Here is a 16,645-nt window from a genome sequence, read left to right on the forward strand (position 1 = left end):
TAAAGCTAGATGATGATTATATTATCCTTAATGCATATTTTATTTGCGCTATATCAACATCCAGGAAGCTCACAAAAGTTCCATCTGGTCAACATAAAGATTGATGAAATCCATTAATATATAAACTTACTTTGTCTTTTTCCGTGACGTTTTTTCCGTGCAAAAAGAATCCACAATTAAACAAAAGTAAGTAGAAATTTTGTTCAAATTAAACTTATAATAAAATCAACATCAGCAATAATCATGGAAAATCCCTTTTCTATTTTTCTTTTTAATTTATTTTACGAATTAAATAATGAAACATTTTCTAATACAGCTCCCCTCAGCTTAGCTTGTTGTAGATACTGTATAATACATAGAACTTAAATAGCTTAATGTGTTTATTTGATGAGACACAGAAATTAATATATAGATACAGTGATATTCGTTTACTGTTTATTTGGTGATATTCGTTTACTATTTATTTATTGAGACACTGATTTTTGAAGAATACAGTAACACACAAATATATATAAAATATATGTATTTAGTATTTTTTAAAAAAAAAATAAAATACTGATACATTGAATAAAATACAAATATTTACTCATTTATTTTTAGTAATTTATTTTTATCTTTATTCTATTAATGATAATATAAGAGTAAAATTAATATTTAGTTTATACTAATGTGTCTTATTTATTATTATTAAACACAATAAAAAATTTGTATATCTTTATATATATGTTTCTTTGTGTATTTATATCCGTGTCTATATATTTAAAAGAAAATAAACAAACACAACCTAAAAAAAATAACTTTTGTTATACACACGTATATATCAGGAATATACTTGTGTAACCATTATTTTCTTTTTTTTTTTAAGTTTAATTTCATATATATATATATATATATATAATATGTATAATATAATATAATGGTTCGGTTAAGTTGAGTTTACATAATAATTTTAAAATAATTTTAAAATTTAATTTTAATATACTAACGGTATAAAATATTTTATTAAATTATTTAATTATATTTATTTTTTAGATGATTATTTATATAATTTATATAAAAATAATTATTTTTGTTGACGTAAGATTATATAATAATTGATTAGTAGTATATTAAAATTAAATTTATGATTTTATGAAAATTTGAGCTTAATATATACTTAAGTTGTATTTTAGAGCTAATGAATTATAACTCAAATGACAATTTTCTCATACTTACTTAAGAAGTTGCGAATTCGAATCTCTCTGTTTTGGTAAAAAAAAAAAAAAAAGCTTCTTTTTAGACGTCACTTTCACTAAACTATAGTTGATTTTGTATTTATGTGTTATATGAAAATATATTTATTTATATATCTATAAAAAATAAAAAATAAAACACGTCTTGATAGACATGATATCCAACAAGACAGTAGCATTATATAGAATACAATATTTAATTAATTTTCTATGTCCTAAGCTAGTTGGAAGAGCACATGACCCACACTGGTCCAGCTAGGTCCCTTGTAATGTGATCCTATATATACACTCCTAATAACCAAAAACCAATTCACTCAAACATTTCCATCATCTCAAAGCATTATCAAGTGAACAATTTTATTCTCTTCCACCCAAAAATACAAATACTCAAACTAAAACCATGGCTTGTTGGTCTGCAGAAAATGCCACTAAGGCCTATCTCAACACTTTGAAAATGGTTAGTATTTTTTTTTTTAAAATATAACATCATTTGTACATATAAAAACAAACATATTTAATTGTCTAAATTCGATTATTAAATATGTTTTAATTTTAATGTACAACTAATATTATCGTTTTTAATAAGACTTTTTATTTTTCAGGGACAAAAAGCGAAAGAACCGGCTGTGGCGGAGTTTATATCGGCCTTGGCCGCCGGGAACAATGCGCAGCTAATGGTGGTGGCTTGCGCCGGGGCGGCCGACTCAGCCACCTTACTAGCCCTAGTAGAGGCGGCAAATCAAACCGGGGGACACGTGATTTGCATTGTTCCAACTCATGAAGACTTAAATGGGTCAAAGTATGTTGTTGGAAGAACTGCATCAAATGAAGTCGAATTCATGGTTGGAGAGGCTGAGATCCTTCTCCTTAACCAGTACGCCGCCGCCGACTTCGTCCTCATCGATTGCAAGCTCAAGAACCATGAAGAGATTCTGAAGGCAGTTCAAGTTGGTGGAAGGAAGCAAAATGGGACATTGGTGGTTGGTTACAATGCATTTGTGTGTAAAGGGTCTAGGTGGTCCTCTTCATCATCTTGTGGTTCAAGAACTCAGTTACTTCCAATTGGAGAAGGGTTATTTGTAACTAGGTTTGGATCAAGCACAGTTCATACTCCAAAACATGGAATCAACAAGATCAAGAGTCGTTGGATTGTTAAGGTTGATAAATGCACTGGGGAAGAACATGTTTTCAGGGTTAGGTTTCCACAAGGAAAAGTTATTCAAGCTTAAATTAAAATTAAAACATATATATAAATATTTAGGATTCAGAAAAAAAAAATTAAGGGGGTGTTAACTAAGTTTTGCTTCTCTTAAGAAGAAGCTCATAGTAGATAGTACTATTCTAAATGTATATATAAATATATATTATTAGATGAATTGGTTTTGAAATTTTTGGATGATTCCTTTTAGTTATATTACTAAAAATAATTAATTTTAAAAAAATAATTAAATGTTTAAATTTAATTGAATGATCGTGTATAAATTTTTTTATCCTATAAATACATTAAAATTAAACTCATATTAATTAATATATTATAAAATGTATTAATATCATATCATTAATGTATATCTTTGTTCTTAAAATGTATATTATTGGCTAATTAAAATTTAATTTATATCAACTTTATAAATCACACTTGAAATTTAATTGTACATACACGAGAGATATTGACATTCTTCCTAATAGTTTCCGAAATGTAATTATATTGATTTAGTATGTCATATATATAATTAAAATTTATCTATTCATTATTTCTAAGTTGGCTTTTTAGCCTAAGTTTCTTAATTACCCACCAAAACCAAACTTTGAATAATTAACTTATGGTAAGCTTTTTGATGAGTTGATATCATGATTGAACATCTTTCCCACTTCTTATTACTTTAATTCTCCCCTGGCCTAATGATAGATTTAATTTGGATACTCATTATTGATCCATTGATGAGTCCCACTTGATTATTAATTAAAGCCAAACAGAGCCTAATTAAGTCCCTAACCTCAAAGTACAGACACCAGGCTGTACATAATAATAATAATAATAATAATAATAATAATAATAATAATAATAATAATAATAATAATAATAATAATAATGTTAGCATATGTCCTAAGAGTACTATATAAATATACTATATAATAATTAGAAAATTTACATAGAAAATGTAAGTCAAATAAAAAGAAATTAAATTTTTATGCAATAAATTCTTGGGAAAAATCAAACTTTTCATTTTTCATTCTCTTAAACCAATGTCTTTAATAGATTTTTTTTCTTGCTAAATTGTAATAATAATGAAACTAAAAGTGTAATTAATTTAAAAACCAAGTTATGATGATGAAGCTTCTACCTGCTATGCTCTAACATGAGGCTTGTGATTCTGTCTCTCCACATTACAGCAAAAACCTTATGGTAATGCTGGATACATGGATATAGGTGTATAGTATAATATACAGTATCATCCAAGATTGTAAACAATTATTAATATTAATATTATTATTTATTTATTTAACATTGATCAGAAAACATTTTATTTATTAGCAGTCAACAACAGCTAATTGGTGCTTGCATGCTTAGGGAATAATCACTACTGCTCCAGTGTCCTTATTGCAAGGGCAACAATTGAATTCCACAATAATGTATCATTATTGTGCTGTTAAATTTAATTTATAAATAAATTATTAATACTTAATACTATTATAACATTCATAAGATGGGATAAATTAGAGAATGTCATTAGATTGAAACGTCTAGTAATTAAATCATTGCAAGTTAAAATAAGAAAGATATGCCAAACTAGATTATTAAGTCTAAATTATGTTTCCTCAAATGTCTTGTATTTGACATTTTCAGTTACTTGTTATTAGTTAAATAATTTTTTTTTTCAAAGTTAGAAATGAGACTTGTACTGCAATCTCTAAATGAGTACGGAGAGACTATATTATTTGAGTTATAACTCGTTGGCTATTAGTTAGATACTTTACTTATCATTACTTATGCATGTTTAATATTTATTAATTATAATAATAATTAATGAATACTAAATAAAATAAATTTTAACTATTTTTGGTTAATTTTTTTTTTTACTAAACATTTCTGTTTTTTTATTTGAATTTAGAATTTTGTTGGTTTTTTTTGTTTGGGCCAGAATATAACTGGGCTGGGAACTGGAAAGTGGGGAGTGGGGTCAATGTTAAGTTGTTAACTAACAATTGGGTGAAATAGAGAAAATGTAATAGGCCTGTTGGATGGTTGGGTACATAACATGCAGAATGGACCCAAATGGTTTATAACTGTACAGCATCTTTCAAGCTCACCAAAAAAAATCTCACCCAAAAAGGTCATTATTGTCTTTGTATGTCCAACAACTTTTTCTCAACATGTGACTATGTGAGGACCACACCAAACCCTAAGTGAAATTCTTAAATCCTGCATGTCACATACATCATACGCCACTGAAGCGTTTTGAAATACGAAAAAGATTTTAACAAACGCACCAAGCATGCTTGTTAAAATCTTATTATCTAAACATTTAATGATAGCATCAATCGAGACCCACATTGTTATCACAATTCACAACTTCCATGTATTATACCTTATATAATATGGTCCATAATAGTTCTTGACATAAAACCAAAGAAAAGAAAAGAAAAGAAAAGAAAAAAAGAAAGGGTGGATTTAACAATTCAAAAACTGAATTTTTTGTAGATATCCATGTGACATAAAAATGGTAGGGCAGCCTGGTGCACAAGCATTTCGCATTAACGTAAGGTTCAACAAAATACCGCACCCAAAAAATGTAAGTATGACTTATGTCAGTAGATGACCACTAGACCAAGACCTTATGTGCACATTATCATTTAAAGTTACACTACTATACTCCTTCAGTGCATTTTTTTGTGTTGTCATTATCTGAATTTTTTGGCATATTTCTTTAACTGTATATTCAGATACATTGATCTAAAATCATAACAGAAACAAAAAATACAAGTATATATTAACAGTCATTTGTTACTATCAGCATATTTTTCTAGTTTTATTATATTGTTCTTATTGCCATGCCACAGAAGTAGAAAGCAAAAGAAAAGGCTCAAATAACCTGATTTAGCCACAACTTAAAAAGGAGGGGACTACCAAAAAACGTGCAGATAGGTTCATTCAATTAGCATTTATTCCTATTGGAAATTTGAAAAGGGAATGTGATTCCTGAATCATCATGATGTTATGTGCACACTACCACCATTGATGGAGATATATCTGATTTTTCTTTTTGTTTATGCTTGTCTCTGTAAAAAGGACATTTCAAAATAGAGCCATTCATCATTTCACCATAAACATAAACACCCAAAATAAACAAAGCAAAAACAATTGGACAAAATAGCATATGATTAGAGAAAAGAAATTCAAGAAATTCTTAATAACAGGCTACAAACTACAATCTACTGTCCTAGACATTCACAGAACAAGGTAGTCCTTAGTTAAGGACACAGAATCAATGTCACTACCATGAGTAGCTATATCTTGATTGTATGATAATCAAAACGGCTTGGTTACTGTGATCAGAGACAGCTACTACAGTTGCTGAGTTCTTGAACAATGGCTTCCATTGTTGGCCTCTCGAAGGGAGACTCGTGGGAGCAAAGCAAAGCCATCTTTGCGAGTTTAGCAGCCTCGTATTCAAAGAATCTGCCATGCAAATTCGGGTCGATGAATTCTTCGAACTTGAAGGATTCCACGGCAAGGCGTAACGAGCAAGTTATCTTCTGCTTCCCTGTGAGGATCTGGAAAAGAAGCACCCCGAAAGCATACACATCGCTTTTCTCTGTAAATTTGCCTGTAGTTGTGTACTCAGGAGCCAAATAACCCTTGGCAGCACTGGCCTTTAATGCAGAGAAAACGATATCATTAGTGAGAAGCTTGTACAGGCCGGAATCTGAAAGCAGCGGGTTGTATCGCTGATCGACGAGTACTTTCTCCGCAGAGATGTTTTGGTGAACAAGAGCCGGTTTGTTTGCCTTGTATGCATGTAGATATGCTATACCTGAAAAAAGAAACAAGGTTCAGTATAAACGAGAAACTTGTAAAGATTAATAGTGTATCATATGGTTCATGTTTACTTAAATTCAATAAATAAAATAAAACACTTCATCAAAATGAAAAAAATTCATGTAGATGCAAATCAACTAAAGCACAAATTAAACTTTAAGCCTTCACTCCTTTTATATGTCACTTCGAAAATTCATTCCATCCTTTTTATTAAGATCCAAATCAGTGTATCGGAATACAATCTGTATCCAGACACCTCGATCCAAGGATGTGCCAAATTTTCGCAACGACAAATAAAAGAATACGGACAGATTACAACTTTAGGATGGTTAGTTGGTTACCATATTGGAATGCTGAACTACTTGAATGTAAGGGCAAAGAATAGAAGACTAACCTTTGGCAATGCCTTTCACAATAGAAACTCTAGTTGACCATTCCAGGATTTCTCCGTTACCCTCCTTCACATCTAGGTAGCGCGTCAGATTTCCATTAGGCACAAAATCATAGACAAGGAAGCATTCACCTCGTCCCCTTGAACAGCAAAATCCTCTCAACCTCACTAAATTCTCATTCCTCAGTGAGGTCAAAGTGTTCAGGCCCTTCAAAAATTCAGCTTCATCTGATTTGCAGCTAGTTTTACTGATGCTCTTAACAGCAACAACAGACCCGTCTCTCAAAACTCCTTTATATGTTGCACTGAAGTTGCTCTTACCTAATAAATTCATATCTGAGAAATACTGAGTCGCCGACTCTACTTCTTCCAAGTTGAACCTGAAACTCTGGAACATATCTTGGCTATCTCCATTGAAATTCCTGCTATCAGCTAAAGGGTCCCATCCATTGGCATACTCAAGGCTCACTAGAGGAGAACCGTTTTTCCTATATATACCCTTGGTTTGATCAGTACTTAGGCGGCTCTCGGAGATATCAAAAGCATTTCCAAGCTTTTGTTTCCGTCGACGGTACAATGTAAAGGTCAGAAGTCCAATTGCTGATACTGCAATCATAACCAGAACTATGCCAACCGTAACAGATGTGTGCTTGGATTTTGATGAACTTTGGCACCGAGTTCCATTGCAAGGCAACTTTACATTTGCAGTTTCTGGGATATCTCTAGATAGACCATTAACTCCTGCCCCATAGGGTTCAGGTCTATTGGGGTTGACATGATCCGAATCATTGCAAGCTCTCAAGGATGAAAACCCAACTCCACATAACCCCGCATTTGATTCATACATAAATCCATATTCCAGTCTCTTAAGAGCTTCATTAAAGCAAAAAAAGAAAATAAGCATACTTTAGAGTTTAGATTCATAATTTCGGATAAATAAAAACAATTTAACAAGGAAATTAACAGCACCAAGAAATTAAGGCAACCATCAGCAAATCATTGTTACCAGGAGGTACATTCCCAGAGAGCGTATTGTTGTGAACATCCAGAACTTGCAGTGAAGTAACATCAGCTAGTCTAGAGGGAATGGAACCAAAGAGCTTATTAGAGCTCAAATCTAGTCTCATCAACATTCCCAAATCACCTAGACTAGCAGGGATTGCACCTGTTAACTCGTTCGATTGCAAAGCAAGAACACTAAGCTTTTTCAAATCACCAAGCTGTGTAGGTATGCTTCCTGTCAACTGATTGTAACAAAGCTGCAAAACTACAAAGCAGAAAAAACATATGCAAGATAAGCACACTCCCAAGTTTGAATCACCAACAGATAGCTATTCACATCTAAAGAAAACAGCAGGAAACATCAACTTTTTTATTGCAAGAAAAAGCTTGTAAGACTCAACAACAGAGTTGAAGGGGATTGTTTCCCATATCAATATCACAATATGTTTAATTTTTTGTGTACATTAGCAAAATGCAGGAAAAAATTTTTTGGGTGTCTGAGAAAACAATGAAACACGCTAAAGAGCTAAGCTATCCCTCAGAACTACATCCTGGATATCAGTCTCAGGAGTTTTAATTGAAAAGAATCTCCATTTACACAAGGAAAAAGGTAAAACGTTTGAGGAAAAGAATTAAATAGAGTTCAGAAACAGATACATGAGATTAATAACGTTGTTGCCCCCTTCATATCCTAGTTCATACCTAGGTCTTGCAATTAAAACAGAGGAGTTCAGGTGGTTGGAAATTGTATTTCTAGCTGTTTAAAATGTCTTCTACAAAGATGATTTCTCGAAAGAGAAAGAAAAAATAAAAAACGTTGAGCTACAAAAGTACAAATTCACTTCCCTTCTCATGAATCAACTACTTTGAAACACTGCAGTGCAAGAGAACCACCATTTGAGGGAAAAGTACCAGAAGGTCCATAACAGGACATGATAGCTAATGGTACAGGAACTAAACACAACAAAGCTCAAATCTTTCAGTGAAACCCGGAAACTAAACATCATTCAAATCCACAAAAATATAAAAAGATAGAAGCTTTCAACAAGTAACCATTTGAAGCAAAACCACAAAAAGTTCCAACGTTTTCCAGAGGGAAAAAAAAATAAAACATAACATCTAACCTTGGAGGTTCTCCATCTTGCCGATCTCAGAAGGGATTTCCCCAGAAAGATGATTGACATTCAGATACAAATCACTGAGCTGAGTCAAGTTTGCAATCTCCTTAGGTATGTCGCCAGATAATGAGTTATAATGCAAGTAGAGTCCTGTAAGGTGCTTAAGTCCAGCAATGGAAGATGCAAGCTTCCCAGAGAGACCTTTCCCTTGCAGAGAAATATTTGCAACTTGACCTTGATCATTGCAAGCAACACCTTCAAAGGAACCACCACCACAAGGGTTGCCATTCATGGTCCAAGATGAGAGATAGGTGTTGTCCGGATCCAAAGCAGCCTTCAAGTCCAACAGTGATTTAAGCTCATCATCTTCGACATTTCCACAAACACATGGTGGGTTGAAAACCAAAAACATTACGAGGGAGAAGAGATGAAGAAGTAATGAAGGAACTGAACACCCCATTTTCAATTCAAAGATGAAAATGAGGTTGAGGATTGAAGTCCTTTTCTTTTTGGTCTCTCTTTAAACTCAAATTCTTGTTGTGTTTAAACCAAAGGCTGTTTTTTACTTTACTTGTTTCTGAAACACTTGAATGGGTAGTGTCTGTTTTCTCCACAAGGCAAAGGAGAGAGGGTGGTAATGGAGGAAGTGACAAAAGTTGCAGAAGAAAATGGACAGGTCAGGAACCAAAGGGTGTGGAGAGAGAGAGAGATATGATAATAAAGGAAGTGAGTGAAAAGTGGTGTTCATGGTGTGCATGCAAGTTCTGAACTGTGATTGAATGTTGACCGTTGGATTTGGTTGGAACATAGTGAGGGTTCTTATGTTGTTTGTCTGTTACTTGCACTTTGGTTTCATGCTCCAAAACAAAAGCTCCAAGTATTGGGATGCTACTTCCTTAGATATGTGTCTCTGTTACTACTTAATGTCGTTATGCCAAAATAATATTTTAAAATCTTATATGATTCCAGATATTTAACTACCAAACAAATGATAAAACATTATTAGAATTTATTATTTTTAATTATTAATTAATTATCAATAGTTAAAATATATTATTAAATTATTAAATTAAAAAAATTAAATTTATAACTAAAAATGACGGTAAAAAATACACTAATATTTTTTAACTAATTTATTTGATATAATATGTATTTATATCTTAAATATTTTTATATAAAATTTTTTTAAAGAACACTAACTTTATTTGAATTATGTTATGTCTACATATTATATGTAAGATGTTATATTAATTTGTCTTTTAATATTAATAAATAGTAAAATTAATGTGTCTTAATCTTTAATAAAAAAATCTTAAGTTTAGGCTCAGAAATTGAAAGAAAAAATTGTAGAAGAAAAACTCTTTATAATAAATCCAAATAAAAATACAAAAATTCAATCTAAAGAAATTTTAGAACACATATATATAATAATAAATAGAATGTAAGTGAAAGAATGAAAAGATAAATCTTCAGCTTATTATATACTTAGGCAAAACAGTTTTCAAAGTGGTACTTTCAGCTTCATTCTTTTGGAGTGTGCTGCAAAAGTTAGATTTTATTATGATGAGTGCTGCAAAAGTAAGATATTGTGTGTACCAAAGATTATACAGCAGTATTAGGAAACAGCTACTTAAATTGAGGGCTAATGTTTTTTTTATATGAAAAAAAATATATATTGGTGTTTTTGTCAAAAATAGAATTATTTAGTGTAATTATATGTGGGTAAATTTTATAAAAAAAAGTCAACATATAAGATGTGTGTTATATGTAAAATGTGTGTTGGACACGTGTAATCATTCCGACAACACACAGAATGCATGTTAAACACGTATCATTATCTTAGTAACATACAAAATGTGTGTTAGACTTTTTTTATACTTTTATAAGTAATACACTTTAAATATCAATATTCAACTAAAATACTATCTGTTAATACCCTGACCCAATAATAAAGGCCTAGGATCAAGCAAAAGGTCCAATCCTTTTGGATTGGACCTCACCCAGTACCAACCTTCGTCTTACGAAGTCGGTACTCACCACGACTTGCTCTAAAGAAGTCGGGTACGAGGGTTAACTGACAGATAAACACTCATTCAAATGAGTAACTGCCCCAAGAATCTCTCTAACCACTTCACAGAGCCATATCTTAACCTCCCTAAGATAAAAGGACGGTTAACACCCTAAAAAGGTGGCACTACTCCAACGGTGGTTATTGGTTCACCACTATAAATACGCTGACACCCCTCAGGTATCTCTAAGTTCCAATACATTCTAAACCTGCTTAATCCTTTGCTAACTTAGGCATCGGAGTGTCTTTGCAGGTACTACCCCCCATTCCTTCACGAGCACAAGTCGAACGGAGGCCCCCGAGTTGCAGACCCACTTGAAAGCCTCCTCCTTCATACGTTTGGGCCAACCAACGTCATCCAGCCCATCAATCTCCGGTTACCCACCGTAACACCATCTTTATTTTTATATTAAAAATAATTTTTGTAAATTGAGAATCCCCTTTTAGACATAGATGTTAACATATATATATATATATATATATATATATATATATATATATATATGTTGGTTTTAAATATGTAGAATAAATATTAATGTTATTATTAACTTTTTTTTAATCTTATTTGCGTCTCAATCAGTTGTTTTCCTTTTCAGTAATGCAAAATAGATGTTATGAGCTCTACATATTATTGTAGTTGAAGAGTAGAATGCAGGGGATGTGAATAACCCTATTTAGGTGAATTTTATAGTATTTTTGTTATAGTATCTAAATTGTTTAATTCTTTTTTAAAATAAAAAACAAAATATTTAAAATAAAAAATAAATTATATAAATTTTATTAAATATTATTTATTTATTTTTTTAATAACTTAGGTGCAATATACTAAACACCGTACCATTCGCCTAATATTTATTATCAGGCAATAGTACTATCACTATCTAATATAATGGCAAATAATTATGTCAATGTTATAATTAGACAGAGTTGTCATTATTTGTTGAGTAAAATGTTATTACCTGAACCAAGGTATTATAATTTGAGCAACATTCCCATCTCATTATAATTTGGTGTCTCTTACAAGAAACAAAGTAAAAATGATAATGTCATAAGGGACCAATTGATCTAAAAATTAACGTTAAAATTTTTTGTATAATGTTAATAATCATTTTAGAAAAAATAAAATGTTGTAAAAAATTAATAAAATAAAATTTTAATTACCTTAAAATTTATATTTTTTATTTTTAGTCTCGGTAACTTAATTTATGGCTAACTAAAAAAAAGAGGTTTAAAAAATTTAATAATAAACGAGGAAATAAATGTAGGAAATAAATATGTCGGGTTCTGTAGGTCCCACTTCTGACTAGCAAGCTACGTCTGCCACGTGGGCCGTTAAGAGAATGGAGGACACGCGCCGAGAAGAGAGCGTGATAGAGCTCCATGCATGTGGGCACAGATTCCGTCGCATTTAGTCGCACTTTTCAAATTCAAACTGGGTTTCTATCCTCTGCTCCCAGCTGCACCGTAAGCACAACTATGTCTTACACCTTACCAAGATTATATAACATCTTAAATATAAATATAAGCTTTAAAATAACAGGATTGTTATTATATTATGAACTTGATTGAATGATATTTCTAAGGTTTGATTAGGTTTTTATTTAGGTCTCCATACTTTTAAAATTTAGAATTAAATATTCACATTAAAATACATATATTAAACATATATTGTTAAAACATACCAAAATGTTTATCTAAGGGACATATAAAAGAAAATTTATGACTTGTAAATTGTAAAAAAAATTTTAGTTGTCACCGTATCTTTTAACCTAATAGATTAAAGATTAATTGGTTGAATCTGAATTCTATTTAAAAGTTTATCACTATCAATAAATTACTCGATATACAAAGTAAAATTTAAATTCCAATAAACAGACGAATAAACTAATTATCTGACTAATCCAAGTTGATTTAAGTTGTAACACTTTAATAATGGTCATGATAACCTGAAAAAGCATGTTTCTGCAAAAAGTTTTTTTATTTTTTATCTTTTGGGCCCTGAACAATAGGGTCTTCCATTCATTTGTTTTATTACAAAATATGGTAATACCACTATAAACCATAATTAGTCGTGCTTATTTCTTAATTAACTTATAATTTCGGGTTTGTCAGCACCATCATGTGCTCCAAAATATTGGATTATTTGGAAGATTCTTTGATTTAAATCATTTATGCTGTTTCCACACCTTCCAAAAGCTAGTACACTATATATAAATTAACTTATATTATATCTATAAACTCTTATTTAATTCTTTTTTCTTTGGCAAATCACATGCACGATCTCAAAATAGTTGAACAGAACCGGTATAGTAATTTTTTTAAAAATTTGAATAATTTGATACATGCAAAACCAAATAAAATAGGACAAAAACGTGAAATATTTGGTTTTTTGCATAAAGTTATTTTCAATCCGTTGAAATAATAAATTTGACGGATAGCAGATAAAAAATAAAATTCCCACAGAATATTGGACCACCATAGCATATACATAAAAGTATTAGTAAACAAGTAATTAACAATTAAAAAAATTAATACTATAATAATAATATTAAAAACATTGCCATAACCTTTTATTCTTTTCATCGGACAAGGGTTAATTAATGAACATAACTTTTTATATTTCTAATATTGTGAAGGAATCACAATAATCCAGTTGGTAAGACAAAAGAGAAAAGAAAAGGACCATAATGTTCTAACATTTGGTTAAGACTTAGAAGAATATTGGAAGATTTCACTAATAAAAAAGAAGTAAGAAGGCAGATAATAAATTAGTAATAGATTGCATGGGTAATACCAAATGGTCCTGCCATTTTCTACTTTGTCTTTGTTCAGGAGGAGAATAGATTCCCCCTACCAAGATAATTTAGATAATTAGATTGGTTTATTTTTTGGAGATTGGAGCACAATGTGAATGTGAATGTGAATGTCTAGTTAGTTGAACACCATTGTCATGTATAATGGTTCCATGACTTAGGTTAACTCAAAGACTAATCACAAGAATATCTTATGTATTATATGCTAAACCGACACATATTGTTTAATTATTACATAAAATGTGAATTCATTTACTTTTTAACGGAGTTATTTTACCTTCTATTCATGAATCCAAATATTAATTCATTTCAGATAAAATATGATCTAATATTAAAAAAATATATTATTAGAAATAATAAATAAAGTAATCGGTTATGACTTATGAGTTTTAATTTTTTGTAAGAAATTCATTTTAAATTTTTCTAAAAAAAGCATATAATTGACCTAGTTAGTGGATTATTACTCTTTTAAATCTTATCTATTCGTATAAAATATAACAAAATAGAGACTTAATATTTGTTTAATTAATAAAAGTACAATACTCTTTATTTAATAAAAAAAATATTTAACAATAAGGCGGCATCAATTTGATGTACAAATACAAAAAACACTACTTCCTTATTACACTTGTACATAAATATGATATAATGCAATATTTGGCCATAGATAATTAATTGCACTTTTTGTTTTTGATATTGAAGTAGTAATAGTATTTTTTTGAAATGTAGATTCTTAAAATATTATTTTTAAATATAAAATTATTTTATTAGAGAAATAGAAATTAGATTGTTTGATTTGTTAGAGATACGAAAATTAAATTATTCGATTTATGAGAGGTATAAAAATTGAATTATTCAATTTTTGTTAAAAATAAATAAAAAAATTTAAGATACAAAAATTGAATTATTAAATTTGTGTACTTTTTATAATTTAAAAAATACTAAAAGTTACAATATTAGAATATATCACTATTTTTACTTTAATTTATACAAAAAAAGCCAATTAATTGAGTCCAACTGTCCAAGGGTGTTAAACACTTAATACAATAGTAAATTAGTAATCTACCAGACTACCCTACCCCAAAAGAAGGTTTTGAGTTTTGACATATAATATTGCAAAGTGATGCTTTTAAGGCATTGGACCTTGTTATAGCTTTGGGGTCCTATATACATGCCCTATCAACACCACACCATTAGTAATAGTAGGAGACACAGCAGAGAGGGTGGTGTTTGTTTAATTTGCCAAAGGCAAGAATGAAAATAAAGAGAAAAAGGCATACATTATGAATAACTTTTTTTTATATATATATTGAATTATAAGTGATGAATTTTTTGAAGAAGACCTAAACTATGTGTTATGCATTATTATGGACTTTTATGAAACATCAATAATATTTTGTCTTTTAATAATAATTTTTTTTTTTTTACAAAACGTCTTACCATCATAATGGTATAAAACATTAAAATGATTAAATATTTTCGTGTTTCACACTGGAATTATCTATATATAAAAATTTTAGCAATTTAAGAAGTCTAATTTGAGAAAATATGTATGTTTATATTTTGTCTAAAAATTCTTTAGGATAGATATAAAATACTCACAATATTGTTTCTATTTATTTACAAAATTCAATTTAAAAGATTTTGTTTAAAAAAAATAACTGTAGAATCATTTGGCTGGCCGACCAAATAAACATTGGCAAATAATATAAAAATTTATACAAAAACAATATAGTATTTAAATTGAATAATCTCTTAAATCAACTTATTATAATAAATGATTGATATATTTAAATACTCTAATATATAATAATTTCATACTGTAATGTGGCTGTGCTATTTCTTTTCATTTGCTTGTGGATTTATTATATATATATATATATATATATATATATATATGCTCAGACATTTATGAGATGCGATATATAATTTTTCACATGTGTGTATTGTTGTTCTATAAGTAAATAAATGGCCTTTTCTAATTTCTACTTTAAATATTTTTAAAAATTAAGCTCATGATTTCCATTTTTAATTTTGCATTTTAGGGTTTTAGAATATTTTATTATTCTCTAAGCTCCTCTTGGGCACTTCTTTAGATGCTCTGCAGAGACATGAGGCATCTCTTTATGCCAACAAAATGCTACGCTAGCTTCACTTTTATCACTCACTTTCCATGGCAAGAAAGTAGAGGTGTTAACCCATTATTATGTCTTTTTAAGAGAAGGAAAAAGTTAGCTAGGGTTCTAACCCTTCTCTTTTCTCTCCATATAATTTAGAAAAGAAAAAAAAATAAATAGATCCATAATTTTATAATTTTAAGATATATAAATTTTTTATTAATTAAAAATATAAAAATGTTATTCATTTTTAAAAATTGAGATATTTAAGTTTTTTGTCTAAAATATATATAGAAGACAAACAAATCCTTTAGAAGAATTTAATGTCTCGCGTTTTAAAATGTGAGAAATATTTTTTTATTTTCAATTAATCGAAAATTTATTTATTTTTAAGATAAAAAATTAAAAATATATTTATCATTTTCTCTTAAAAAAAAACTATTATTTTGGTAGGAACAAAAAGACCATTCTCAATTTTTCATTAATAATATATATGGTTTGGTAGTGAAAGAAAAAATGGATTTAGATTATATTATTATTATTATTATTATTATTATTATTATTATTATTATTATAAAAATTTTATGTATATAATAAATATTAATTATTAAATCAATCAATATATATATGTTATAAATATATATTATTTAATTTATTTTTAATATATTTTATACTAATAATCAATTTTCAGTATATATAATATAATTATTTTTTTATTTCGAACGAATTTAGGTGGGTACATGATGATGGAGATTAGTCATAATAAACATAGATCTGAATTGGAGGTGATGATGTGGCATAAAATTATTAGCCATCATTTTCTGATTTCTGTTGGGTAGGATTGGAGCAACTACCTCCATAGAAGG

At 29.3% G+C, this 16,645-nt stretch overlaps 2 protein-coding genes across 2 annotated transcripts; one reads left to right on the top strand and one right to left on the bottom strand.

Annotated features, from left to right (window-relative positions):
- Nucleotides 1-1,566: 1,566 nt before the first annotated feature.
- LOC130983042 (uncharacterized) lies at nucleotides 1,567-2,512 on the top strand. The gene is made up of 2 exons (XM_057907210.1): nucleotides 1,567-1,689; nucleotides 1,835-2,512. The coding sequence occupies exons 1-2, from the start codon at nucleotides 1,633-1,635 to the stop codon at nucleotides 2,459-2,461; spliced, it is 684 nt and encodes a 227-aa protein (XP_057763193.1). The 5' UTR covers nucleotides 1,567-1,632; the 3' UTR covers nucleotides 2,462-2,512.
- Nucleotides 2,513-5,592: 3,080 nt separating this feature from the next.
- Nucleotides 5,593-9,513, bottom strand: LOC130979201 (LRR receptor-like serine/threonine-protein kinase GSO1). Its single transcript, XM_057902578.1, has 4 exons — nucleotides 8,788-9,513; nucleotides 7,668-7,928; nucleotides 6,665-7,534; nucleotides 5,593-6,265 (listed from the first exon to the last, which is right to left on the bottom strand). The coding sequence occupies exons 1-4, from the start codon at nucleotides 9,239-9,241 to the stop codon at nucleotides 5,784-5,786; spliced, it is 2,067 nt and encodes a 688-aa protein (XP_057758561.1). The 5' UTR covers nucleotides 9,242-9,513; the 3' UTR covers nucleotides 5,593-5,783.
- Between the last annotated feature and the right edge of the window lie 7,132 nt (nucleotides 9,514-16,645).

Source organism: Arachis stenosperma, chromosome 5 (assembly GCF_014773155.1).
Source record: "Arachis stenosperma cultivar V10309 chromosome 5, arast.V10309.gnm1.PFL2, whole genome shotgun sequence".
In the NCBI taxonomy this organism is placed as follows: Eukaryota; Viridiplantae; Streptophyta; class Magnoliopsida; order Fabales; family Fabaceae; genus Arachis; species Arachis stenosperma.

Coding starts and splice junctions, on each gene's coding strand:
- LOC130983042 (XM_057907210.1), top strand. CDS start 1,633: ATGGCTTGTTGGTCTGCAGAAAATGCCACTAAGGCCTATCTCAACACT. Junction 1,690..1,834: donor ATCTCAACACTTTGAAAATG/GTTAGTATTTTT, acceptor TTTATTTTTCAG/GGACAAAAAGCGAAAGAACC.
- LOC130979201 (XM_057902578.1), bottom strand. CDS start 9,241: ATGGGGTGTTCAGTTCCTTCATTACTTCTTCATCTCTTCTCCCTCGTA. Junction 7,929..8,787: donor CAAGATGGAGAACCTCCAAG/GTTAGATGTTAT, acceptor TCTGCTTTGTAG/TTTTGCAGCTTTGTTACAAT. Junction 6,266..6,664: donor TGTGAAAGGCATTGCCAAAG/GTTAGTCTTCTA, acceptor TTCTTTTTTCAG/GTATAGCATATCTACATGCA.